The sequence below is a fragment of the Lepidochelys kempii genome, chromosome 2 (assembly GCF_965140285.1).
Source record: "Lepidochelys kempii isolate rLepKem1 chromosome 2, rLepKem1.hap1, whole genome shotgun sequence".
NCBI classification, from domain to species: domain Eukaryota; kingdom Metazoa; phylum Chordata; order Testudines; family Cheloniidae; genus Lepidochelys; species Lepidochelys kempii.
Window position 1 is genome coordinate 2,997,701 of NC_136381.1, and position 27,822 is coordinate 3,025,522.

A 27,822-nucleotide genomic window follows, 5' to 3' on the forward strand; every position below is an offset into this window, starting at 1 on the left:
GGGCGGGGGCACTGGGCATGCTCCGAGCCGCTGCGGCTGGCTCGGCCGGGGGGCGGGCGCTGCAGCTGCCGGGCGGGCGAGGGGATCCCCGGGCTGGGCTGCGCAGGGCGCCCCGGCGGCCCCCCCGGCGCCCCCATGTTCGCCTTCTACTCGCTGCTGGTCTACATCGTGTACGCGCTGCTGCGCCGCGGCCCGCCGCCGCTCCCCCCGCCGCAGGTAGGGGGGGCTGGGGGGGGGCTGGGGCACCGGGCGGGGGGACCCCGGCCCCCCTCGGCCAGCGTCATGCCCTCCAGAGGGCCCTGAGCCGCCCCCGCTGTGGGGAACCCCGGCCCGGGCCAGTCTCTGGATCGGATCAAGCGGTGAGACGGGACCGCTGGGCCACGGGGACCCCGTTAGCGGAGCCCGGCCCCGGGGTGCGGACCCGGGACACCTGCCAGTGCCACCTCTGGGGAGGGCAAAGGGGGGGAGCTATTCTACCCGCTGTGCCCCCGGCCCCCCCCCGCCTTGCCCCCGGCACCCAGCTGCTCTGCACGCCCCCAGCAGCACCTGCCCCTGACAGCTGTTCACTGTCCTCCGGTGCCCTGTGCCGGGGTGCCTGGCTTCCCCCAGCCAGATCCCCGGTGCTCCCTGCTATCCCCCATCTCCACGCCCTGCCAGTGCCCCTCAATCCTAACCCGCAGCCCCCTGCTCCCCCAGCTCTGGGCTCCCCCCTTAGGTCTGTTGACCTCAGTCCCAGCCTGCAGCCCCCCGGCCAGGCTGGTCTTGGGCGTCTCCTGAGCAGACTCCCCAGGTGCCAGGCCGTGGGGTGGTTTCTGGGCGGTGGAGGCCCGGCTGAGTCCTCCCAACTCATGGCAGGGATGGGAAGCTGCCACCTGCCCCACCGGGATGGGCTGTTCCTCTCCCCTCACGCTGTTCAGTTTGCTGCTGACCTGGAGCAGCCAGTCCCTGTCCCCTGACCGAGTGGGACTGCTCTGTCCTGGGCCAGATAGTCATTCCCTCTCCACTCCCAGCCCCACGGCCCTTCGCACTGCCGGCCCTGGATCTCTGCTCTCTGTCCACTTGGCATGGTCCCCGGCAGCATGGCTTCTGAGCCGCTGCGTGCCCAGGTAGCCGTGGTTGCTTCTCTTGTGGGGATGCTGCTCCCTGATCAATGCAGAGATGAAAGCCCGCCTGGCTGCGGCTGTCGCATCTGCCTGGCGGGCCAGGGGAAGGGGGAGGAAACCAGGTCAGCTTTGGTGCTGCCGGATCCAGCCCAGGGGAGTGATATGGGACACTGATCCTCTGCCGGCATGGGAAGAGGTGGAGGGAGGGTACCTCAGTCCTAGCCATGCAGACTTGGGGGCACCTGCCCCTGACTGGATGGATCCCCATTATTCCTGGCACACTGGTGGGGGAGGAGTGGTACTCAGAGATGGTTTGCAGTGACAGGAACCAGAAGTAACAGTCGATCTGTCGCCATCATTCCGTGGTGGAATTTCAAAGACATCTGTTGCCATGGTAACTGCGCACCCACTCTGTCTCCCTGGCAGCAGACCCCTTTCCCAACCAGCTCATAGCAAAGTGCATGGCAGGTCCCCCTGTCCTGGGGTCCCGAGGGGAATGTAAAGAGCAGCTCAGTCCGGCTCCCCACTCCTGACTGCTCAGCCCACACCCTAGGTCCTCTCCCGCTCCGGGTGCACTAAGGAGCCAGCTGCCTGAGTGAGTCTACCTGCCCCTCCCCAGTCGGGCAGCCCCTGCTCTCAGGCTAGGTGGGGCTCCAGGCACGCCCCGTCCCTCCCGCTCGCCATGCCTTGCTGTGGAGCTGAGATTGTTTTCTGAATGTGATTAGTGGCCCCTCCGGTCTGTCTGGGTCAGCACTCGGGACATAAGAATGGGCAGGTTGAACAGACCAGGGATAGTCTCAGTCTGTCCTATTGGTGAAAGGGACCAGCCCCAGCCGTTCCAGAGGAAGGCACAAGGCACCTGGTACTGGATGATTATGGAGTAACTTGTCCGGGGGTCATCTCTTCCTAACCCCGCATCATTCAGTTAGGGGCTGCTGATGTCCGGGACCAGGAGAGATTATAGCCTTTGTAATGGGTAACCATGGCTGGGGTAATGATCCTTAGAAGGGTCTGGCCCTGTTTTGTATTTTGCTAAGCTCAATAAGGTCTAGTAACAGTGAGTTACACAGGTTAATGACGCGTGTGGGAAAAGTGGCTCTCTGATCAGTTGTAAATGTGTTGTATTTCCACCTCACAGACAGTCCCTGGTTCCCTGTATCCTGAATGGGGGGCTAAGTGCTGCTCAGTTTGCCGTCTCTATCACCTGACTCAAGCTCTTGGAGATAGCAAACGATTCTTCCCCTGGAAAAAAAGGAGGCAGGAGTCCCAGAGCCAAAAATGGGCAACAGTCCAGAGGGGACCCATGGTCCAAAGCCCATCGGTCCAAATCCCCATTACTAGATCGCAGGCCCTGGTTCTCATGGGAGACTTCGATCACCCTGATATCTGCTGGGAGAGCAATACAGCGGTGCACAGACAATCCAGGAAGTTCTTAGAAAGTGTAGGGGACAATTTCCTGGTGCAAGTGCTGGAGGAACCAACTAAGGGCCATGCTCCTCTTGACCTGCTGCTCACAAACCGGGAAGAATTAGTAGAGAAGCAAAAGTGGATGGGAACCTGAGAGAAAGTGACCATGAGATGATCGAGTTCAGGATCCTGACACAGGGAAGAAAGGAAAGCAGCAGAATATGGACCCTGGACTTCAGAAAAGCAGACTTAGACTCCCTCAGGGAACTGATGGGCAGGATCCCCTGGGGAATAACATGAGGGGGAAAGGAGTCCAGGAGAGCTGGCTGTATTTTAAAGAATCCTTATTGAAGTTACAGGAACAAACCATCCCGATGTGTCGAAAGAATAGTAAATATGGCAGGCGACCACCTTGGCTTAACCATGAAATCCTTGCTGATCTTAAACACAAAAAAGCAGCTTACAAGAAGTGGAAGATTGGACAAATGACCAGGGAAGAGTATAAAAATATTGCTCAGGCATGCAGGAGTGAAATCAGGAAGGCCAAATCACAATGGGAGTTGCAGCTAGCAAGAGATGTTAAGAGTAACAAGAAGGGTTTCTTCAGGTATGTTAGCAACAAGAAGAAAGTCAAGGAAAGTGTGGGCCCCTTACTGAATGAGGGAGGCAACCTAGTGACAGAGGATGTGGAAAAAGCAAATGTACTCAATGCTTTTTTGCCTCTGTCTTCACGAACAAGGTCAGCTCCCAGACTACTGCACTGGGCAGCACAGCATGGGGAGGAGGTGACCAGCCCTCTGTGGAGAAAGAGGTGGTTTGGGACTATTTAGAAAAGCTGGACGAGCACAAGTCCATGGGGCCGGATGCGCTGCATCCGAGAGTGCTAAAGGAGTTGGCGGATGTGATTGCAGAGCCATTGGCCATTATCTTTAAAAACTCATGGCGATCGGAGGAAGTTCCGGACAACTGGAAAAAGGCTAATGTAGTGCCCATCTTTAAAAAAGGGAACAAGGAGGATCTTGGGAACTACAGACCAGTCAGCCTCACTTCAGTCCCCGGAAAAATCATGGAGCAGGTCCTCAAAGAATCAATCCTGAAGCACTTACATGAGAGGAAAGTGATCAGGAACAGTCAGCATGGATTCACCAAGGGCAAGTCGTGCCTGACTAATCTAATTGTCTTCTATGACGAGATAACTGGCTCTGTGGATGAAGGGAAAGCAGTGGACGTGCGATTCCTTGACTTTAGCAAAGCTTTTGACACTGTCTCCCACAGTATTCTTGCCAGCGAGTTAAAGAAATATGGACTGGTGAATGGACTATAAGGTGGATAGAAAGCTGGCTAGATCATCGGGCTCAACGGGTAGTGATCAATGGCTCCATGTCTAGTTGGCAGCTGGTATCAAGCGGAGTGTCCCAAGGGTGGGTCCTGGGGCTGGTTTTATTCAATATCTTCATTAATGATCTGGAGGGTGGTGTGGATTGCACCCTCAGCAAGTTTGCAGATGACACTAAACTGGGAGGAGAGGTAGATACGCTGGAGGGTAGGGATAGGATACAGAGGGCCCTAGACAAATTAGAGGATTGGGCCAAAAAAAATCTGATGAGGTTCAACAAGGACAAGTGCAGAGTCCTGCACTTAGGATGGAAGAATCCAATGCACCGCTACAGACTAGGGACCGAATGGCTAGGCAGCAGTTCTGCAGAAAAGGACCTAGGGGTTACAGTGGACGAGAAGCTGGATATGAGTCAACAGTGTGCCCTTGCTGCCAAGAAGGCTAACAGCATTTTGGGATGTATAAGTAGGGGCATTGCCAGCAGATCGAGGGACGTGATCATTCCCCTCTATTCGACACTGGTGAAGCCTCATCTGGAGTACTGTGTCCAGTTTTGGGCCCCACACTACAAGAAGGATGTGGAAAAATTGGAGAGTCCAGCGGAGGGGAACAAAAATGATTAGGGGGCTGGAACACATGACTTATGAGGAGAGGCTGAGAGAACTGGGTTTGTTTAGTCTGCGGAAGAGAAGAATGAGGGGGGATTTGATAGCTGCTTTCAGCCTGAAGGGGCGTTCCAAAGAGGATGGATCTAGACTGTTCTCAGTGGTAGCAGATGACAGAACGAGGAGTAATGGTCTCAAGTTGCAGTGGGAGAGGTTTAGGTTGGATATTAGGAAAAACTTTTGCACTAGGAGGGTGGTGAAGCACTGGAATGCATTACCTAGGGAGGTGGTGGAATCTCCTTCCTTAGAGGTTTTTAAGGTCAGGCTTGACAAAGCCCTGGCTGGGATGATTTAGTTGGGAATTGGTTCTGCTTTGAGCAGGGGGTTGGACTAGATGACCTCCAGAGGTCCCTTCCAACCCTGATATTCTATGATTCTATGGTGGTGGCAGAGCAGCCCCGGGCACAGCTTTGGTTCTGGAGATCAATGCGGCCAGCAGCCTGGGCACTTAGCAGTACCAGTGAAGTGACTGAAATTGGCAGTGGGGAGGCGAAGAGCCAGGGGTCGAAGGGGTGGGCATGGGGGCAGCTCAGCCCTGCTGGAGGGGGAATTGAACCTGCTGACCCAGCTGTGCACTTAGCCGGTTGACTTTATCCTTGCCCAGGCTGGCCCGTGTGACATCACTAGGATCCTGCACCCAGCGTGGTGGGGTGAGAGCCCTCGGGAGTACATGGGGGGCAGGTCCTGTCCTGTTGACATCCCTTCCAAGGCCGCTGCAGGACTCTGGTGTTCTCGCTCCTGGGCCACTAGTGATTTCCTGGTGTTTTTTCCATCAATTCTGAGAGCCTGGGGCCAGGAGGCGCCGTTGTGAGATCTCTGTATCTATCACATCGGCCCTAGGAGTGCCCTGCATTAACTCCTGTCTGGATGCTTTTCTGAAAGATCTGCTCGAGGTCAATCTTGATTTAAAAATGTCTAGGGATGGAGACTCCACCGCAGCCCTCGGCAGCTGCTGGAGATGCGGGTGCTGAGGCTGTCCCCTGGTTGATGGATGGGCCTGGATTTCCCACGTCCCATGCTGGGGCCAGGTGGAATCCCTGTGCCAATGCTAACACCTACCCCTGTTTTAACACAGGCTTGTTATTGAGGGTCGGCCGGTAACGCGTGGGCTACTCCCCAAGCTGGCTGTGCATGGGAAGGGATGGCAGCGCAGGCATTCGGGTGCCTGTTCGGGGTCCGGTTCAGTGACATCCTTCGCTGTGGATCCGCACCAGAGCATAGGTCCTCGTCGCTTGAGCTAAAGGAATCCCTCCGTCAGCCACCAGCAGCAGTAGGCTCTTATCCTCTATCAGGACCAGCCCCGAGAGACATGACCCACGCTTAGCATTGGCCTGCTAAACCCAGGGTTGTGGGTTCAATCCTTGAGGGGGCCATTTGGGTCAAAAATTGGGGATTGGCCCTGCTTTGAGCAGGGGGTTGGACTAGATGACCTCCTGAGGTCCCTTCCAACCCTGATATTCTATGATTCTATGAACAGTTCCAGCTTCACAAGCGTGTTACGACAGCGCCAGGGAAAGGAGGTGGGAGAGACTGGCGGCGCGAGGGACGTGAGTAGGGGCTGGGGACGGTGTGGCTTCAGGGGCAGGGGCCCAGCCTGCTAGGGCCCACTCGCTTGGAGCAGGCGCCAGAAGGCGCGAGGGATTGAAGGGCTCGGTCTGTCTGTGCTGAGCCTCCTGGTTCCAGTCGAACCCAGCGCAGAGGACAGCAGACTGGGGTTCATTCACTCCTCCCCTCGCAGGGGGGCTGGGTCTGGGTCTCCCTCTGCTTGTCAGCACGGCACAGAACCTCGGCTTTCCCTGCCCGCTTTGCCCTGGGCCCCTGCTCTGCACTGGGGACGCCTGGGGGCAGGGGTGTTGTCTGTTGTTTGAATAGACATCGATTGTTCCAGTCTCTGACCCCTCCTCACCGCAGCCACGGGTCGGCGCCCAGCCCCGCTGAGCCTTGCCAGACACGTCTACAGGGCCAGGAGCGTTGGCCGTGCCTCGTGTTCCGCTGGCAGAGAGCTTTGTGCGCCGTTCCCAGGCTGGGCCCCTCTGCTGGGGCGGGATGTGCGTGCCAGGTGTGCCCGGGTTGGCTCTGTGGGCGCTTTAGCAGCTGGGGGGTCGGTTCTCTCCAAAGGGGCCCAGCAGGATGGGGGCCTGACCGCTCAAGGCAGCGTGATCTCCCCTGCCAGAGGGCTGATTGGATCCATAGGGCGGTGCTGAGAGCCTGCCCCATTTCCTCCCCTTGGCATCTCGGCTCTGGCGCTCTGCCGTTTCCCCACTCGGCTCCACTCTGTGCAGCTGGCTCCGAGGTTGGCTCGGCTGCAGCTTGTTAGCAGGGAGCTGGTGCAGTTTCCAGCCGGGCTGTATTGATTGTCCAGGGAGGCCTGGCTCAGGCTTTGACTTGCTGCGCCGTGGGTCTGTCTCCCTGGCGGGGGGCACAGAGGCAGACAGCTCCCCAGCACTGGTGCTGCTGCGTTGGGTTTAGGATGGGCAGGGATTCTCATCTGACAGCTTGGACGAGGGGTTGAGTCCATCTGTCTGCTGGGTGGAGAGCAGGGTCTGTCCCGGGGACCGGAGACAGGCAGGGTCTAGACCGCGGGGGTGGTGGAGGGAAGGGGGATGCACGAGGTGTCATGTACAGGCTGGTTGCGGGGTGGGGGAGGCAGGAGGTGGTTTTTGCAAACTGGGGCAGTTGTGCTCAGGGGTCCAGGGCTAGTCTCTGTGTCTAAATCAAAGCATCCCCCGCCCCCCCCCCCCAGTGTAACGCTGGCTCCGTGCTGCCCTGTGGGCAGCCCCTGACCCCCTCAGGCACCCAACTCTGCAGCAGCCCACCGTGGGGCATTGCTCTCCCAGCACCCCCTAGAGAGCAGTACCCAGACAGCAGCACCCCCGCATCCCAGCCGGTGCTGGGTGCAATGCTGACTCCTCCAGTAGGGGGTGCCCGCTGTGAGGCCAGGCAACACAGTCAGGTGCCCCATCAGCGTAGCTGGGCGAGGGGCTGGGCTGAACCAGGGACCTCCAGAGCTAAGCATGAGTTAAAGAGCAGGGCTTGCCGTTGGGGGCTAAGCAGCTGCTTGTCCTCTGTGCGCCGGGCACCGAGGGGGAACGGGCGTGTGTCCTCCTCCGTGGCGTATGTTAGCGGGGGCAGCACCCGGGCAGGGCCGGCTCTTCCCCATTAGCAGGGTTCCCATCTTGCTAGCTCAGCACCTTGCTGTTCCCCAGCCCTATTGGTGCACCCAGCCAGGCCTCGTGGGAGAGGGTCGGGTCTTGGGGTGCATCAAGGCCCTGGGCACGTAGTGCTGAAGGGAGCAATCCGGGAGTGTTCCCGGTGTCTAGACAGCTTCATCGCGGAGATGGCTCCAGCTCAGGGCATCAGTTGCACCCAGCAGGGTCAGCTCTGTGCTGGGCTTGTGGGGAGTGGGGGGGGAGCTCTATGGGGCTGTCTGTGGTGGGGGGGTACTTGAGGGGGTTCTGTGGGGCTGTTGATGGCCAGGAACGGGCTCTGTGGGGCTATCTGTAGCCAGGGGTGTGTGGGGACACTGTCTGTGGTGGGGGGCTCTATGGGGCTGTCTGTTGGGGGGTGTTTCTTGGGGAGATCTGTAGGGCACAGTGGTGGGGGGTGGCATGGGGGGGCTGTCCGTGCCCGGAGGGGCTTGGGGGGGGCAGCCATGGTGGGGAGTGTTCAGGGGGTGAGGAGCTCTGTGGTGCTGTTCATGAAGGGGTGGTGCCATGGGGGCTCTGAGGCATCATCTGTGGTGTGGGGTTGCTCGGGGGGGGGGAGGGGGCTCTGAAGCACTGTCTGCGGGGAAGGGGTTCTGAGATGCCGTCCATGGTGATGGGGAGAGCTCTGAGGACTCGTTTGCAGTGGAGGTTTAGTCGGGGGGCTCTGAGGACCCATGCGTGGAAGGGGGCAGGTTGCTCGGGGGGCTCTGAGGACCCGTCCATGGCCTGGCCTCTGTTGCTGACAGACGTTTCCTTCCCCTCCTGCTCTCCAGGGCCCCGATGCCTTCTCCGCGGAGCCAGCCAGGCGACGCAAGCTGTGGCCGGAGCTGCCGGAGCTGGACAGTGCGTAGCCTCCTCTCCCTGCCCCGTGCACGGCTCTGAGCCACAGCGGCTGGTCCGGTTCGCACGGGGCCCAGCTGCAGGGGGCGGGTGCTGGCTGTATTTCGGTGCATGCCGGGCTGGTGAGCTGGGACAGTGTCCCAGCTCTGCCCATGTCCTGGAGGGGTGCGGGGTGTTGGGGGCGTGGATCTCACACGGGGTGGGGGGGTGTGGCTGAGCTGGGGCACAGCTGTCTCGACGGTGGGGGAACCAAGGGGCGCCCCGGCGCTGCTGCTCCCGCCCAGTGCTGGTCCCCGCCTTTGCAGGCAGCTCCGAGAGCGACCGAGACAATGGCACGGAGGAGGAGGAGGCTGGCCCTGACAGCGGGTTTCTGGAGGATGCCGCCACCCCGCTCACCGAATTCCTGTCCCTCAAGCGGGAAGCTGCCGAGGGGAAGCTCTGCCCAGCGGACACAGAGGCCCTTGGCGGGAAGGTAAATCTGGGCATGTTCCCCATCAGACCTGTCTCCATGGCAATGAGGAGCATGAAACACAAACAGGTGTGGCCAGGTGTGATGGGTCTCGGGGTGCCCAGAGCTGTGAGGCCCCTTGGTATTCCCCGTCTCTTGTGCTGGGGGAGTCTTGCTTGTGCTTAGCTGGGTGTCCACTCCCTCACCCCCCCCTCTTGTCAGCCACCCAGGCCCTCTCCTCCAGGCCGTGCCAGCCCTTACCTTGCCTTGCAGGTTAACAGGAGGTGCACCCCAGTCCCCGAGCCCCGTCTCCACAGGACACTCCCAGAAGTACCAGGCCTGCTGTCCCCCAGGGGCCAACATGTACCCCTGTTTGTGAGAGTCAGGATCCGCTCTTTGTGTGATATCACGGCTCTGAGGGATCTTTATCGTGAAAACAAGGGTGAGATCATTGGCAAAGAACCAAGAGATGGCGAGGGAGAATAATGGAAACAAAAGGTTACCTGTAAAACAAGATCATAGCACGCTTTCTGGAGCCTGCACTTCACTCAGCAGGCTAAGCTGCCAGCCAATGAAGCATATCTCACCCCCAAACTCCTCTGCCGAGTCTCAGCCAAGGGGGTTGAGATCCTGTTTTCAGGACCGTAAATGCCCAGCCCGCTTCCTTCCTAGGTGCAGGATGGGGGGTGTCGTCTCTGCCTTCTGCTCAAGTCCCCAGACTTCAGTGTATGTTCTCAGATCAGGATAACGCACTGGGGTTTCTTTTTCCGGTGTGCCGCTTCCCTGTTGATTTCACATCCCCCTGCTGGCTTCGTATGTACATGGGTATACGCTGTGTTAGCTTACGGTGCTCACGTCCCGCCCGAGAGCCAGGTGAACAAAAGTCCCTTGTGCGATAGAAAACCTGCACGCTGTCAGTGGACATCCATAGCCCCTTACGCAGCATCTGTGTGGACAGTTCGCTTTTTGGGGACCCAGAATGCACAATCCAGCATCAGGATATTGCTGGACCCCCTTGCCAGCTGGCATTCCGGGATTCTTGGGTCACACCAGGACCCACCGCGTCAGATCTGAACTGGCCATGTACCAGCCCAGCAGAACCATCCATCCAGACAGCTCCCAGGTCTCATCCGTCCCTGTCCTCCACTCTGCTCGCTTTGCTGCCCTCACTGACCTGCTGGCTATTTACCAGGCAGTCGCCAGTGCTCCTGTCCACCCAGGAGCTTTTCCAGCTCTCTCCTCTCCCCAGAAGGGGGTTGCTGAGGCCTGGAGCAGAGAAGGAGGGACCCAGTCCCTGTGTCCCCAGGGTCACCGTGTGTCTCAGACCACAGAGGGGACCAATGGTCTTGGTCTGGAGTGTGTGTGGGTTTCTGGAATCCTACAGCGCTGCCCATCCCTGGCTCCATGTCCACCTGCCTGGTTTTGGATAGCGCCCGTCACGGTGATACCGAAGGGCCTGGCACAGCCTGGCAGAGCGTGGGTAGAACGCTGCCATTGGGAGCGCTGGCCTCAATGACACGACACAGGGCAGCCAGGAACCGGGCCCTAAGGACCCCTCTGCTCCTAACAGGAGCCCAGGCTCGGAGGCGGCCCAGGCTCTGGGTCTGAGCCGGGAGGTGATTCCCAGCTCGTGCGGACAGACATGCTAGCTCTGCTCACTCTGGTGCACTAAACACAGCAGTGCAGCTGGGAGCACGGGGTGGGGGGGCGCTTGGTCTAGCTGCCGGAGTGCCGTCCCGCCCGGCCCCCGGGTCTGTGTTCGGGTGGCTCGCCTGACCTGCCCCCTTTCCTACCCCGGCTACACGGGTGGCCTTGGGCGAGTCCCTTCTCCTCCCACGCTCAGCAGCCGAGACAGACAGACAGACAGCACCTGTCCCCGACGAAGTGTGCCGGGCCCAGCGCACAGGGCCCCTGCTCTTGGTGTGCGATTGCCGATGGTGCCAGGCAGCTGTGAGGTCTGCGCAGGCTGCTGCGTGCGGGGTACCTGTCTGGGGGTTTCCTCTGGCCCCTGGGCGTAGTGCCTCACCGTAGCCTATAGCGTCTCATGGAGCCAGCACACTGCACGCGTGGGGGTCCGAGACACAGTGGATGAAGTGACCCACTCCAGAGTCAAACGGGGTCTGTGGCAGGGCAGGGACAGGGCCCAGTCTCCTGAGTCCTGGGCCCCCACCCTCCGCGCTAGGCAAACCATCCCCACCCTCTGCCTGCGCTAACTGCTCTGTCTTCTCTTTTCTCCTTCGAACCACCTCCCTCATCCCCCCACGTCCTATGTGCCCCTGCGACCTGCCATGTCCGCCCCTCCCTCCCCGTCCCGCCATTTCACTCGGGCCGGACCATCCCCATGGGCCCCCCTCTCCCCCTGCTCCTCCCACGGGCCCCCACGCCAGCTCCCCGACTCCCCGCTCATCTCGGTGATGTCCCACCTCCTCTCCTTCCTGGAGCACTACGGCCAGATGCAGCGGCTGCAGGAGCAAGCCGGGGAGTACCGCTCCCTCCTGCGCCGGGAGGAGCGCCGGCGACGGAAGCAGCTGCGGATGCTGAGGAGGGCCTACAGGCAGCGGGTGCAGGACAAGCTGAGCCTCATCGAGAGCCTGGAGGGCGTCATCTGCGAGCAGCAGAACGTCATGGAGATGCTGCACGGTGGGGAGTCGTTCGTCCCGACCGCAGCAACGCCCATGAGCAGCCACCTGGGCTTCGGGGGTGAAATTTGCAAGGCCTGGGCGCCGCTGGGGTCCCGCCCCCGCCGAGGCCTGGGCACCGCTGGGATCCCACCGAGGCCTGGGTGCCATTGCCTGGCATCCCGCCTCGTCCCCTACGCCTTGTCAGGCCTTGTGTGAATTCCTCCCCTCTGAAGACAACAGGGTAGAGGAGCTCCTGAGGTTGTCACGAGGACCAGGGTGATGGGCCTGCTGCAGCCCTGGAGATGTAGGAAGGTGGCTGCACTGGTGATGGGAGGAAACCTGGCTGGCGGTTGGACATGGAGAGGGGTTGGTAATAGGGGGGAGGAGCCCTTCACCTCCAGGATGGTGGCTGCTCAAAGTCACCTGTCGGGCAGCTTCGGCTGCCCCATGAGGCCACTGGAGGCAGAGTGTGCTGGAGGGTCTCGGCTAAGGGGCAGTGTCCAAACGAAATGGTGATGAGTGGTGGTCAGTCGGCCCCTCTTGGGCAGCCTCTGGAGAGAGGCCAAGGACTGAATGAGTCACAGAGACTGATCTGCAGGGACTTCGTCTTCTGAAGTAACCCGATGAACCAGTGAACCGCAGCTCACGCATCCACCCGTCCATTCAACACACCCACCCATCCATCCACCCAACACACCATCCATCTATTCATCCAGCAAACCCACCCACCCATCCAACACACCATCCGCTCACCCATTCAACACATCCACCCATCCATCCAACACACCATCCACCCGTCCATCCAACACACCCGTCCTTCAGCACACCCACCCATCCATCCACCCAACACACCATCTATTCATCCAACACCCCCACCTATCCAACACACCATCCACCTGTCTATCCAACACACCCACCCATTCAACACATCATCCACTCATCCATCCAACACACCCACTCATCCAAGACACCATCCGCCCACCCATTCAACACACACCCCCATCCATCCAACACACCCACCCATTCAACACACCATCCACTCATCCATCCAACACACCATCCACCCATTCAACACACCACCCACACCTCCATCCAACACACCCACCCATCCATCCAACACACCATCCACCCGTCCATCCAACACACCATCTGCCCACCCATTCAACACACCCACCCATCGATCCACCCAGTGCACCATCCATCTATTAATCCAACACACCATCCACCCGTCCATCCAACAAACCCACCCATTCAACACACCATCCAGCCACCCAACATACCATCCATCTGTTTGTCCAACACACCCTCCCAACACACCACCCACCCATCCTACGCACCATCCATCTATTCATCCAACACACCACCCACACTTCCATCCAACACACCATCCACCCACCCATTCAACACACCCACCCATCCATCCAACATACCACCCACCCAACCCACCATCTATCTATTCATCCAACACACCACCCACCCATCCATCCAACACATGCACCCATCCGTTCATCCAAAACATGCACCCATCCGTTCATCCATCCAACATGTCCATGCATCAATTTGCCCGTATGTCCAACACACCCACCCATCCAATGCACCATTCACACACCCAAAATAGTGATCCACCCTCCCATCCAACACACCTGTCCATCCATCCATTCATTCAGCACACCCATGTATCCACCCGTCCATCCAACACACCCACCCATGCATCCACCCGTCCATCCAACACAGCCATTCATCTGCTTGTCCATCCAATACACCCATGCATCCACCTGTCCATCCAACACACCTACCCACACATCCATCACACCCTCCATCCATCCACCCAAAATACTCATCCACCTTCCCCTCCAATACACCGGTCTGTCCGTTCATCCATCCAACATGCCCACACATCCATATGTCCAACCAACACACCATCCATTCATTCGTCTGTCCATCTAACACACTCATCCAACACACCCACCCATCCATTCATCCATCCAACACACTCATCATAGAATCATAGAATATCAGGGTTGGAAGGGACCTCAGGAGGTCATCTAGTCCAACCCCCTGCTCAAAGCAGGACCAACCCCAAACTAAATCATCCCAGCCAGGGCTTTGTCAAGCCTGACCTTAAAAACTTCTAAGGAAGGAGTTTTTAAGGTCAGGCTTGACAAAGCCGTGGCTAAGATGATTTAGTTGGGGATTGGTCTGGCTTTGAGCAGGGGGTTGGACTAGATGACCTCCTGAGGTCCCTTCCAACCCTGATATTCTATGATTCTATGATGAGTGTGTTGGATGGATGGGTGCGTGTGTTGGATGGGTGGGCAAATGGATGAGTGTGTTGGATGGACGGACGAATGAATGGATGGTGTGTTGGTAGGACATATGGATGTGTGGGCATGTTGGATGGATGAACGGATGGACCGGTGTGTTGGAGGGGAAGGTGGATGAGTATTTTGGGTGGATGAATGGAGGGTGTGATGGATGTGTGGGTAGGTGTGTTGGATGGACAGGTGGATGCATGGGTGTATTGGATGGACAGGCAGATCAGGCATCAATTCATCCATCCAAAATACTCATCCACCCACCCATCCAGCACACCTGTCCATTTATTCATCCATCCAACACTCACCCATCCGTCCACCTGTCTATCCTACACACCCACTCATCCATCTGTCCAGCCATCCAACACACTCATCCACCCATCCATCCAACACACCATGAATTCATCTCTCTGTCCATCTAACACACTCATCCATCTGCCCAACCATCAAGCACATCCACCCATCCATCCATCTGTGGTTAGATGTTGATAAATATTTGGCTGCTTGTGTGTGTTCCCTCTTTGTACCGCCCCAGCCCTGTGCAGACAGCTGGCACAGCAGACCTTGAGCGAACCGCTCAATAAGCACAAGATCCGTTAAGGGACGAAGGCACCCAGCCAGGTTTATTGTCGAAGAAGTGCAGTACTAGTATCCCACAGACTACTGGGCCACTAATACATGTATGCCCATAACAATGGACCAGCTCAGTGAACGGTGGGACTTTCCATTCCTCCCTAGGCCAGACAAAGATATTCCCTCTGAGATACATCTTTATACCCTAATACAGGGGTAGGCGACCTATGGCACGCGTGTTGAAGGCAGCACGTGAGCTGATTTTCAGTGGCACTCATACTGCCCAGGTCCTGGCCACCGGCCCAGGGGGCTCTGCATTTTCATTTCATTTTAAATGAAGCTTCTTCAACATTTTAAAAACCGTATCTACTTTACATACAACAATCGTTCAGGTATATATTATAGATTTATAGAAAGAGATCTTCTAAAAACATTAACATGTATGCCTGGCACGCGAAACCTTAAATTAGAGTGAATAAATGAAGACTTGGCACACCACTTGTGAAAGGTTACCGACCCCTGCCCTAATACAAACAAGTTAGTACTGCCCCTTTGACATAGTTACTGCCCCCTGACGTGGCGAATTATCACCCATCACCTTGTACATGTTGGTTCGATCAAAACATCTCTATTACATACTGTCATCTTGACCTTATCTTTTAAGAGGGGTCAGTGTGTTCCTTTTATCTTTGGGGAATGTTTTTCTACCATCCTTGATATTGGGATGTTCTGGTACCACTTGATATCGAGATGTGTTTGCGTGAGTGCTCTGTGCCTAGCACTTCTTAGGAATGTGTGTTTCTGCAATATCAGCCCTGTTCTTACCAGATTTTGTGAGCAGGTCCTGCCTCATTCCAGGCCTCTGACACAAGGGCTTATGTCTCAGGCTCTCTTCCTACTACACCATCCAACACACCCACCCACCTATCCATCTATCCAAGACACCCACCCATCCACCCAACCGTCCAACACAACCAACCATCCATCCAACATATCCATCAATCCATCTGTAGTAAGATGATGCCCTGAAACAAACTTTTGCTTCAGAGGCCTGGTATGAAGCGTAAGGCCTGAACTAAAGTAATGGTCAAGATTTTGCTGACATAAAGCAAAGTTAAGCTGTGAGCCAGAGGCAGGCCCTGCTCACAGAATCTGGCAAGAAGAGGGCTGATGTTGTAAAAATACACATCCCTAAAAGGTACTGGGCACTAGTTATGGAAACACGTGCCAGGATGGTACCAGAACACTGGTACAAGCACGTACCCCACAGATAACAGGAACAGGCTGACCTATCCTAAAGACAGGGGCAGGAAAGTAATATGGTAGGGTTGCTTTGTGAGAGGCGGCACCCTAATACCTAGAGGGGTTGCACCTCTATGCGTCAGGAGTGATGTGTAACTTGTTTGTAGCTGTGGCTATGAATGCACTCCTGAGTGGATGTCTTGGTTTGGCCTAGGGGGCAGTGGTAAATCCCGCCACTGGCTGAGATGATCCATTGTCAGGGAGCACATATGTACTAGCAGAACTGTAGACATCTTATCCGGGGAGCTAGAGACTCTTTCATTTGACAATAAACCTGGCCGGGTGCCTTCGTACCTTATCAGAGCCTGTGGTCATTGGGGGTTCTCTCGGGGTCTTCTGTGTCAGCGATCTGCAGAGCCGGGGCAGCACACAGAGGGAACACACGTACGCAACCGACTGTTATCAACATTTAACAGAGCAGAGCACCACACCTGTGACTTCTGACACCATCCAACACACTCATCCATCTGCCCAACCATCCAACATACCCATCCATCCATCTGTCACGGAGTCCCTGGGCGATGCTCTGGAACTGCTCCCCATGAAGCCAGTCAGGACCCTGGGGAAGTCTCCTTTCTGTGAGCAGCCTGTCTGCAGGACACACAGCTCACACAGCTTCCACCTTCCTGGGTCTGACCTCGGAGCATTCAGCATCCTCTGCCCCCCGTGCACTTCCCACAGCGAGTCCGCCCAGGCGGGACTCCTGGGGAAGCCAGAGGGTCCTGCCCCCACAACTTCACAGTCAGACGTGACTCTCAGTCAGCCAGTAAAACAAAAGGTTTATTAGATGACAGGAACACGGTCTAAAACAGAGCTTGCAGGTGCAGAGAACAGGACCCCTCAGCTGGGTCCACTTTGGGTGGCAGTGAGCCAGACAACCATGTCTGCCCTTCACTCCATGTCCCAGCCAGCCCCAAACTGAAACTCCCTCCAGCCCCTCCTCCTCTGGGCTTTGTCCCTTTTCCTGGCCAGGAGGTCACCTGATTCCTTTGTTCTCCAACCCTTTAGCTCTCACCTTGCAGGGGGAAAGGGCCGGGCCATCAGTGGCCAGAAAACAGGGTGTCGGCCATTCTCTGTGTCCAGACTCCTGCACATACCTGTCCTCTAGGGCTCTGCAACGATCATACACCCTTATCCCACCCCCTAGATACTTAAGAACTGCCTAGGGGAAACTGAGGCACCCCCACACTATTCAGAGGAAACATTAAGAACAGTCCCACTTCTTCACACCATCCAACACACTCAGCCATCTGCCCATCCAACAGAACCAACCATCCATCCAACACACTCATCCAACACACACATCCATCTGCCCATCCATCCATCCATCCATCCCTCACATCCACCTGTCCATCCAACACACCATCCATCCATATACCTGTCCACCCAACAAACTCATCCATTCACACATCCAACAGACTCATCCATTTACCCATGCAATGCACCCACTCATTCATCCACCTATCCAACATTCACCCACCCGTCCATCCAACATGACCATCCATCCATCCGTCCATGCAATACACTCATCCATCTACCCACCCATACAAAATACCTGTCCAACCCCCGACACATCCTCCCCCCCTCCCCCGAGCACATACCCGCCTGCCCCTCACTGAGCGGAGGGTGATTCTGTCTCCAGGCTAATTCTATGGTGGGATGCATCCCCCCCATCCCGCTCATCCCTTCCCCAGATGGCCCACCTAGTTCTGCACCCACATGGATGTCCTAGGAGTGACTGCATATGTCCCCCTCTCCCCAGGTATGAAGCCACCCTCCGCTTGCCCCCTGTCCCCGTGTCCGCCCGTGACCCCTGTGGGCGTGCACCGGCTGGTGGAGTCCATCAGTGCCCTGCAGGGAGAGAGGAACAAGCTGCTGGAGGAGATCACGGGCCTGAGGGAGCAGCTGGAAGAGGGGGAGAAGGAGAGGCAGCAGCTGGCAGGGAGCTTCGGCCTGCAGGTGAGAACCAGGGGCCGCGCTGCTGGTGGACCTTGGCAGGTAGGATGGGAATGATGCTCTTGCTGAGGAGAGGCTGGCGGGGCCCACAGCAAAGCCCCAGGAAGGGGAGAAGACCCCGAGGATGGAGACAGCTCCACAGGTGGGATCTCTGCTTGCAGGGCCTTGCAGGGCAGGGATGGCTGAGTCCCTGGGGAACCAGGGCAAGAACTCAGCCCTTCAGCGTCCCTGAGCTATAGGGGAGCCCCTGCTAGCAGGCACCAGCCTCATCCTTACAGCCCTGGGGGCCATGTGGGGCACTGGGCTCACCCCCCGCCAGCCAGCCCCTTATGCCCTGGGGCTGTCCCTGCCCTAACTGCGCCCTCCATCGGCAGCGCCCCGTCTTTGGGGAGGGGGCCGTGGCGCGCAGCCCCTGGGGAGGGAGGGGCCTGATGCCAGGTGTGTCCTTCCGCTAGGTCCAAGAGCTGAAGCAGCAGATTGAGGAGCGAGAGGAGGAGCTGAGGCGGCTGCGCACGGGGATGGTGAGGAGAAAGACATCCCCAGCCCAGCCCCGTCCCCTCTGCCTCCTCCCCCCATCCCCTCTGCCTCCTTCCCCTAGGCCTGTCCCCTCTGCCCCCTGCTTTAGTCCCCCACCCCAACCCCCCGTCCCCTCTGCCTCCTCCCCCCACTCCACTCCATAGGCCTGTTCCTTTTGCTCCCCCCTACTGCATCCCCACATCCCCTCTGCTGCCCCCCACTGCAGCCCCTCCACACCTGTCCCTTTGCCCCCCACTGCATCTGCCCCCCAGCCCCATGTCCCCCCACTGTACCGCCTAGGCTTGTTCCTTCTGCCCCCCCACTTTATCCCCCCCACCCCTATTGTCTCTGCCCTCTCCCCCCACTGCCTCCTTTACAGGCCTATCCCTTCTCCTGCTCCCCAGGGTGGGGAGGAAGATGAGAGAAGCGGGGGGAGGGGGGCGCTCCCAGGAGAGGAAAGCTGGCAGCTGCTGTGGGGGCACTGTGTGTGTGTGGGGGCGAGGCTCCTGGGGGCACTGTGGGGGGGTGCCGAGGCTCCCGGGAGCAGTGAGTGTGTGTGGGGGGGGCCAGTATGTGTGTGGGGGGGCAGTGGGGGGGCACCGAGGCTCCTGGGGGCAGTGTGTGGGATTGGTGCCAAGGCTCCCATGGGCAGTGTGGGGAGGGGGCACTGATGCTCCTGGGGGCAGTGTGGGGGGGCTGCCGAGGCTCCTGGGGGCAGTGGGGGGAGGCTGCCGAGGCTCCTGGGGGCAGTGGGGGGAGGCTGCCGAGGCTCTCGGGGGCAGTGGCGGGGGGGCTGCCGAGGCTTCGAGCTCCCCGGCCCCGCTTTTCCTTCCAGGGGGTGACGGATTCGGAGAAGCGGATCCACAACCTGACGGTGGAGAACGAGGGGCTGAAGCAGAGTCTCAGCGTCACCCAGGGGCTCCTGCAGCAGCTGGCGACTGTGTCTGCCCAGCCCTCTGCCATGCTGGCCAAGGTGACCCACTGCCCCCCCATCCCCCCTGTGCCCAGCCCTCTGCCACGCTGGCCAAGGTGACCCACTGCCCCCCCATGCCCAGCCCTCTGCCACGCTGGCCAAGGTGACCCACTGCCCCCCCGCCCCCCCTGTGCTCAGCCCTCTGCCATGTTGGCCAAGGTGACCCACTGCCCCCCCATGCCCAGCCCTCTGCCACGCTGGCCAAGGTGACCCACTGCCCCCCCGCCCCCCCTGTGCTCAGCCCTCTGCCATGTTGGCCAAGGTGACCCACTGCCCCCCCATGCCCAGCCCTCTGCCACGCTGGCCAAGGTGACCCACTGCCCCCCCGCCCCACCCCCACCCCCCTCGCTGACCCCCTAGAGCCCCCTCCCCGTTCCCAGCCCTCTGCCATGCTGGCCAAGGTGACCCAGTGCCCCCCCACCCCCCTGTGCCCAGCCCTCTGCCACGCTGGCCAAGGTGACCCACTGCCCCCCCTGTGCCCAGCCCTCTGCCATGCTGGCCAAGGTGCTGGCCAAGGTGAGTGGGGCCCGTCAAGCCCCCTGTCACTGACCCAGTGCCCTGCTCAGCCCCCCTGACCCCTTGTCGCTGACCCCTGGAGCCCACCTCCGTGCCCAGCTCTCTGCCACACTGGCCAAGGTGACCCAGTATCCTGCCCCCGCCCAACCCCCCCGTTGCCGACCCCTAGAGCCCCGCCCCATGCCCAGCGCTCTGCCACGCTGGCCAAGGTGAGCAGCCTCTGTTGCTGACCCAGTGCCCTGCCCCTACCCAGCCCCCCCGTCACTGACCCAGCGCCCAGGCCCCCACCCAGGCCCCGCATCGCTGACCCCTAGATCCCCCCCATGCCCAGCCCCCACATCACTGACCCAGAGCCTTGTCCCTGCCCAGCCCCTGTGTCACTGACCCCTAGAGATCCCTCCCTCCGCCCCATACCCAGTCCTCTGCCATGCTGGCCAAGGTGAGCGGGGCCCCTCTTGCTGACCCAGAGCCCTACTCCCACCCAACCCCCATGTCACTGACCCCTACAGCCTCCCCGCCTAGCCCCCCCATCACTCACCCCTAGATCCCTGCCCCCCCCATCCAGCCCCCGTGTCACTGACCGCCAGAGTCCCCCTATGCCCAGCCCCCGCATCACTACCACTGTGGGATGCAGGACCCTGAGCTCCAGGCCGGCGCCCCGTGGGCACTGTGCTGGGAGATCCGGCCAGGTAGGTCCCCGAGGAGCCTCCTGGCACGTAACCACGCCCTGCCCACGGCCCCTGCAGGAGAACGAGGGCCTGAGGTCGAGGGTGCAGCACCTGGAGACGTCCCTGCAGCAGAAGGTGGAGGAGCTGGTGGGCCTGGAGGGGCAGGCCAGCGCCATGCAGTGGCGGAAGGAGCAGGAGGTGCGCAGGCTGGACGAGCGGATACAGAAGCTGCAGCTCGCGCTGGAGACCCAGCAGAACCGGCCCCCTGATGTACAGGTGAGCCCAGCTCCCGGCCTGCCTCTCGGCGCCGCAGTTTGCCTCTGTGGCCTCTAGAGGGCAGGCGCAGCCTCTTGCTCTCACACACGTGTGCACAGGTCTGATTGCCCCAGCAGGGGGCAGTCACACCCACCCACACCCACACCCACACGGGTCTGATTCCCCCAGCAGGGGGAGTCACACCCACCCACCCACACACACACCCACACCCCCACGGGTCTGATTCCCCCAGCAGGGATAGTGACACACACCCACACACACCCACAGGTCTGATTCCCCCAGCAGGGGGCAGTCACACACACCCACACCCACACCCACACGGGTCTGATTCCCCCAGCACGGGGAGTCACCCACACCCACACGGGTCTGATTCCCCCAGCAGGGGGAGTCACACCCACCCACACACACACACACCCACACCCACACGGGTCTGATTGCCCCAGCGGGGGGAGTCACACACCCCCACGGGTCTGATTCCCCCAGCAGGGGGAGTCACACCCACCCACACCCACATGGGTCTGATTCCCCCAGCAGGGGGAGTCACACACACCCACACCCACACACACCCACACCCACACGGGTCTGATTCCCCCAGCAGGGGGCAGTCACACCCACCCACACCCACACCCACACGGGTCTGATTGCCCCAGCGGGGGGAGTCACACACCCCCACGGGTCTGATTCCCCCAGCAGGGGGAGTCACACCCACCCACACCCACATGGGTCTGATTCCCCCAGCAGGGGGAGTCACACACACCCACACCCACACACACCCACACCCACACGGGTCTGATTCCCCCAGCAGGGGGCAGTCACACACACCCACACCCCCACGGGTCTGATTCCCCCAGCAGGGATAGTGACACACACCCACACACACCCACAGGTCTGATTCCCCCAGCAGGGGGCAGTCACACACACCCACACCCACACCCACACGGGTCTGATTCCCCCAGCACGGGGAGTCACCCACACCCACACGGGTCTGATTCCCCCAGCAGGGGGAGTCACACCCACCCACACACACACACACCCACACCCACACGGGTCTGATTGCCCCAGCGGGGGGAGTCACACACCCCCACGGGTCTGATTCCCCCAGCAGGGGGAGTCACACCCACCCACACCCACATGGGTCTGATTCCCCCAGCAGGGGGAGTCACACACACCCACACCCACACACACCCACACCCACACGGGTCTGATTCCCCCAGCAGGGGGCAGTCACACCCACCCACACCCACACCCACACGGGTCTGATTGCCCCAGCGGGGGGAGTCACACACCCCCACGGGTCTGATTCCCCCAGCAGGGGGAGTCACACCCACCCACACCCACATGGGTCTGATTCCCCCAGCAGGGGGAGTCACACACACCCACACCCACACACACCCACACCCACACGGGTCTGATTCCCCCAGCAGGGGGCAGTCACACACACCCACACCCCCACGGGTCTGATTCCCCCAGCAGGGATAGTGACACACACCCACACACACCCACAGGTCTGATTCCCCCAGCAGGGGGCAGTCACACACACCCACACCCACACCCACACGGGTCTGATTCCCCCAGCACGGGGAGTCACCCACACCCACACGGGTCTGATTCCCCCAGCAGGGGGAGTCACACCCACCCACACACACACACACCCACACCCACACGGGTCTGATTGCCCCAGCGGGGGGAGTCACACACCCCCACGGGTCTGATTCCCCCAGCAGGGGGAGTCACACCCACCCACACCCACATGGGTCTGATTCCCCCAGCAGGGGGAGTCACACACACCCACACCCACACACACCCACACCCACACGGGTCTGATTCCCCCAGCAGGGGGCAGTCACACACACCCACACCCCCACGGGTCTGATTGCCCCAGCAGGGGGAGTCACACCCACCCACACCCACACGGGTCTGATTCCCCCAGCAGGGATAGTGACACACACCCACACACACCCACAGGTCTGATTCCCCCAGCAGGGGGCAGTCACACACACCCACACCCACACCCACACGGGTCTGATTCCCCCAGCACGGGGAGTCACCCACACCCACACGGGTCTGATTCCCCCAGCAGGGGGCAGTCACACACCCCCACACCCACGTGGGTCTGATTCCCCCAGCAGGGATAGTGACACACACCCACACACAGAGACATGGGTCCGATTCCCCCAGCAAGGGTGGTGACACACACATACGTGCATGGCAGTGACACAAACACACACTTACACACAGCAGGGGGCAGTGACACCCACCCACCCACAGGGCAGTGACACACGCACACGTACAGGTCTGATTCCCCCAGCAGGGGGCAGTCACGCCCCCAGCCCCTCACAGCATCCATTTCACGTCTCTAGTATGTGACCCAGACAGTGGAGGTGGAGTCCCCCACGACCCTGAGGTCTCTGGTGGAGGCCGAGGAGCGGAACCGGGGGCTGCAGGAGCAGCTCTGCAGCCAGGGGGAGCGGTGCCAACGGCTGGCGGAGCAGCTGCAAGGCTCGGAGGAGGTGACTGCTGGGCTGCGAGACAAGGTGAGCGAGAGCGGCACCGTTGACAGGGTGGGTGGGATTCAAACTTGTGCCCTCGCAGGCAGAATACCGCGGTCCATGGCTCCTTGCTCCTTTGCTGAGAGCCGCATCCCCTGACATAGAGACCCAACCCTGGGGGTGGCCATCGGGCACGGGAGGGTAGCCCAGCCTTGCATTCCAGTAGCCCAGACCCTACGAAAGAGGGGGCAGGTCCCCGGGGCCCAGGCACGGCAGGTGGAGGTGGGGAATGGAGCTGCTCCGTCCAGCCCCCAGAGCAGGCGCTCACCTGTGGAGGGACCGACCTCCCCCCAGGCCATAGCCAGGAGCCCCGTCCCTCACTCATGTGACCCCCACAGCCCCTGGGGAGGGCCAGACGAGCCCTCCCTGGTGACCCGAGGGTCTCCCCACCTGCAGATCTCTGCCTACGAGTGCGAGATCACCAAGCTGCGGGAGGAGCTGCTGCGGGAGATCAGCCACCTGGAAGCCCAGAAGGAGGAGGCCGTCAAGGAGGCCTCGGAGTGCTCGGAGCAGCACCTGGAGCAGCTCCGTGAGCAGCTGACAGGTACCGCCGGCCTGGGGAGGGGCTGGGGAAGCGTCTCCGAAAGCCCCTGGTCAGGAGGGGATCCTGAGCCGTGAGCGCACAACGCTAGTGCCCTGGCGCAGATCCCTGCTGGGATCAGATCCTGGTGCTGCCTCCCGGGGAGCTGATCCCTGGGGAGTGGATCCCCTGCGCTCGATGGGAGCAGATTCCAGCCCTGCGGAGTGGATCCCTGTGTGGGGCAGGGGTGGGGGGGATGGACTACCTAGGGCCTGTTTCTGAGGGCAGCTGCCCCCGGTCTCTGCTCCCCTGGCAGGTGTCCAGAGGCGCCTGGCCACGCTGCAGCCCATCCTCAAGGGCATGAAAACCAGCTACTCCAGCCTGCGCAGCCAGGTGCGCGACTTCTCCGAGTTCTACGAGGCAGCCATCCGGGAGGCCAGGAGACAGGTGAGGCTGGGGAGGCTGCTGGGGGACAGCCTGTCGGGGAGAAGCGGGGCTCGCCCACGGGGAATGGAGGGGGCAGGGGAGGCCCGTCCAGGGGAAGGGGGCAGTTGCTCCTGGTCCCCCAGCCTCCTGCCCCCAACACCAGCGGCGCTGGGCGCTCAGGCTGGCTCTCTGCGCGGGGCCCGGCGGGGGCTGAGTGTCCCTGTCCCCCTAGATGTGCTCGGCCGCCAGCGAGGCATCGGAGGCCAGCCGGGACCTGCAGTGGAAATACCAGCACGAGGTGCTGCTGCGCAAAAAGTACCACGCCCACCTGGTGGAGCTGAAAGGTGCGAAGGGCTGGGGGAGGGTGGCAGGGGATGGATTCAGTGCGGGGGGCCATGGGCGGGGCTGGGTGGGCCCCTCGCCCCACCCAGCAGAGGCCCCAGGGTGCCTGGGATGGCAGGTCGCTCTCCTGGGTTGGGTCGGTCCAGAGCCGAGCATGGGGGGTGTGGCAGGCGGGAAAGGGTTAACTGGCTCTCAGGTGTCACCACCCGCCTGCTGGGTCACTGAGCAGCCAGTGACGGCTTGGCACAACGACCTCTTGTGTTTCATTGGCTGAGCAGCTGTGTGGGAGGAGCCAAGGCGTTCCTGCTCCGCCTCCTGCTCCTGCCGTTCACACTGAGCTGGGTTCAGCCCCAGTGGAAACCAGGTGTGGTCCTGGCTCCAGGCCACCAGGACCCTGTGACCCGCCCCCAGCCCAGCCCAGGGCTCGGGCACCTGCGCTGACCCCCAGAGCCCCTGGCTTGGTCCAGGGTTCAGGCTCCTGTGCCTGTCCCTGGAGCCCTCCCTGCCCAGGCCCATACCCAGGGGCTGAGCTGGGACCTCCAGCCTCAGAAGCCCTGCTCCCCACAGCCCTGGCTCAGGGTGCTGGGCAGGGACAGGATCAAATGTGTTCCCCTCCGCAGTGGGACAGCGCCCTTCCCAGGCCGCCCCGGCTCAGTACTGGCTTCTGCCCTGCACAGGGAGCAGCTGGCTCGGAGACACTCGCTGTGGGGTCCCGCAGGGCTGGCTTCGGCCCTGGCTGCAGGGTGAGCCTGTCTGCGGGCGGCTCTGGGGCGGTGGGTAGCGGTCTCAGCCTGGCTTCTCATGGGCCAGGCATCCATTGGCACTGATTGGCCAGGGGCTGGCTGGGCCATGGAGCCTGAGGGCGCCAGGCAGGGCTGAGGGCAGCGTGGCAGGCCCCTGGCTGTCGCGTGTAGTGGACTCCAGTTTCCAGGGCCCCGCAGAGCCCCCGTGACCCTGCGTCTCTGCCCCCAGGGAACATCCGGGTGCTGTGCCGGCTGAAGCCGGTGACGGAGGTGGACCAGCGGGAGGGGGAGGTGAGCACGGCCGTCAGCACGGAGCCCGGCAGTGACAGCAGCCTCACCGCCCGCTACAAGGGCAAGGAGAGGACCTTCGAGCTGGACAAGGTCTTCCTGCCGGAGGCCACGCAGGAGGAGGTGACCCGCTGCCCGACTCCCTCCCGCCCCGCCGTGCCCCATCCCATCTGTGTCAGACTGGGGACCCCGGCTCGGCCACCCTCCTGCCCTGAACCCCGGGCGGTGCCGGCCATGAGCTGGGGGCCCAGCTGCCACCCAAGCTCCTGGCAGTCAGGGCCCCCAGGGGCATTCTGGTGGCAGGACTGGATCTGAGCCACCCCCTGCCTGTTTCTCAGACCCACGCCATGCCTGGGGACTTGGTGCCCTGGCCGGGCCCACGGGCATCTTCACCTCAGAGCTGTGGCCCCCCAGGCCGGGGTGGGGGAGATGGGAGGGGTGGCTCTCAAGGCAGCATCTGCAGCCAGACACTTAGCTCTCCCTTCCCTTCATTGTGCCCATGCCAGGCGTGCTGCGCCCCTTGGCCATGTCAGTGCTGGTCTCCGCCCCGGGCTGGGAGGCACAGCGCCCGTGTGACTCAGCCGAAGGGCCGTCCCCTGGCAGCTGCGGGGGCAGCAGCAGCCCAGCGATTGGGGCAGTTGTGTGGATGGGGGGAGGGCCCCCTGGATGGGCTGCATTACCAGGAGCCCCTCCATAGAGCTGCCATGCGGCCGGCAGGCCCCCCAGGGAGCTGCACTGCCTGGCAGCTCTTGGGAATGAGGGAGGGCAGGCCGGGGCATGTGCCCCACTCCATCCCCACCTCCCTCACATCTGCACTGTGATGGTATGGGGGTGACGGCTGTGCCCCCCATGCTTGCCAAGGGAGCAGAGCCTGGAGCGGTCCAGAACGCTGTGGGGAAGGGAATGGAGCTGGGATATAGTGTCCTGGAACCTGGGGAGATGGAGCCTCCTGGAATGCTGGAGGGACTTGGGGGACTCCAGAACGCTGCGGGGGAGGGGAGGGAGTTCCAGGGTGCAGGGAGGTGCAGCGCTGTAGAGGAACCGGGGAAGTGAGACAGGCAGAAGGGGGGAAAGCATTCCAGAAAATGGAGCATGTCAGAGCAGTGCTGCACTGGGGAGCAGCGGAGGAGGAGGAGGAGGAGGGAGATTCTAGCCCACGGGGCAGGATGTGTTCCAGAACAGCAAGACTCGCCAGTGTTCTAGATCAGCGCACAGGGCAGGCTGTTCTCGATCAGGGTGCGGGGTGGCGCGTTCTAGCATGGTCTGTGTAGGGCACTCTAGGACAGCATGCCTTTGTGAGTGTTCTGCAAGGAGACACATGCTGTAGTGTTCTAGATCCGTGCATCGCATGGTGTTCTAAAATGGCACACAAAGGTGGCCTATAGAGCTCTAGAATAAGATAGGATATAGTGATCTAGGTGAGCATTTATGGCCCAAATGTTCTAGAGAATTGTCTTGGGAAGCTGGGACATTCTAGGATGGTTAACAGAGGGTTGCAAAATGCCATGTGGGTTATAGTGTTCTAAGTAAATGGAAATATGGCACATTCTAGATTGATGTGTGGAACATTCTAGATTTGAAGTGCCAGGGTGCGGTGTCCTAAAACAGCATGTGGGGGTGATGTGGAGTGTTCTACCATGACATGTGAGCGGTGTGTTGACGGACTGTTCTAGAGCTCTCTCTGTGTGTGTATGGACTGGTCTAGAGTGGTACGTGGCCTGAGTTCTAGAGGTGTGCGTGGGGTGGAGATGGACTGTTCTAGAGCTCTCTCGCTCCCCGGGTGTGTGGGTGGATTGTTCTAGAGCAGTGTGCAGCTAGACTGCTCTAGAGTCGCTTGTGGTCTGTTCTAGAGCTCGGTGTGCATGAGCGGTGTGCAACTCCACTGTCCTAGAGCCATTTGCGGTCTGTTCTAGAGCGGCATGCAGGGGGATCGTGTTCTAAGACGGCGTGTGGTGGTGCTCCGCAGTCTGGCAGAGCGTGCTGGGGCCTATCGCCGTGGGGGAGCTCTGGGCACTGCCTCCCCCCTGGGGAGGGCTCGTTAATTCTGCGCTGACCTTTCCACCTGGTGCTTTGTGACCCCTTGATCCCCAGGTGCCTAGCCAGGGACAGGACCCTGGAGCTCCTCCCAGACCACCAGAGCCATGATTGCCAGGGTCGCAGGTAACTGGCTTTCCTCCCGCACGACCGGCAGCCTCAGCCCCCAGCACTCACCCCGCCTGCTCAGGGCACCCCC

General features: G+C 60.5%; 1 protein-coding gene across 3 annotated transcripts in view; it reads left to right on the forward strand.

The window, feature by feature from the left end:
• Positions 1–55: 55 nt before the first annotated feature.
• KIFC2 (kinesin family member C2) overlaps positions 56–27,822 on the forward strand; it is a 36,411-nt gene continuing 8,644 nt past the window's right edge. The window contains exons 1-13 of one of the 3 annotated variants that reach the window (XM_073329904.1): positions 56–216; positions 8,491–8,560; positions 8,863–9,029; positions 11,393–11,645; positions 17,579–17,775; positions 18,228–18,293; positions 19,124–19,261; positions 20,524–20,721; positions 23,082–23,255; positions 23,667–23,814; positions 24,107–24,237; positions 24,449–24,560; positions 25,531–25,712. In XM_073329904.1, the coding sequence (XP_073186005.1) occupies positions 136–216; positions 8,491–8,560; positions 8,863–9,029; positions 11,393–11,645; positions 17,579–17,775; positions 18,228–18,293; positions 19,124–19,261; positions 20,524–20,721; positions 23,082–23,255; positions 23,667–23,814; positions 24,107–24,237; positions 24,449–24,560; positions 25,531–25,712 (1,917 nt within the window). In that variant the 5' untranslated portion in view covers positions 56–135. Of the gene's footprint in view, positions 217–8,490; positions 8,561–8,862; positions 9,030–11,392; positions 11,646–17,578; positions 17,776–18,227; positions 18,294–19,123; positions 19,262–20,523; positions 20,722–23,081; positions 23,256–23,666; positions 23,815–24,106; positions 24,238–24,448; positions 24,561–25,530; positions 25,713–27,822 lie in introns of those variants that run through there. The other 2 variants (XM_073329907.1, XM_073329906.1) reach the window with 2 other exon arrangements.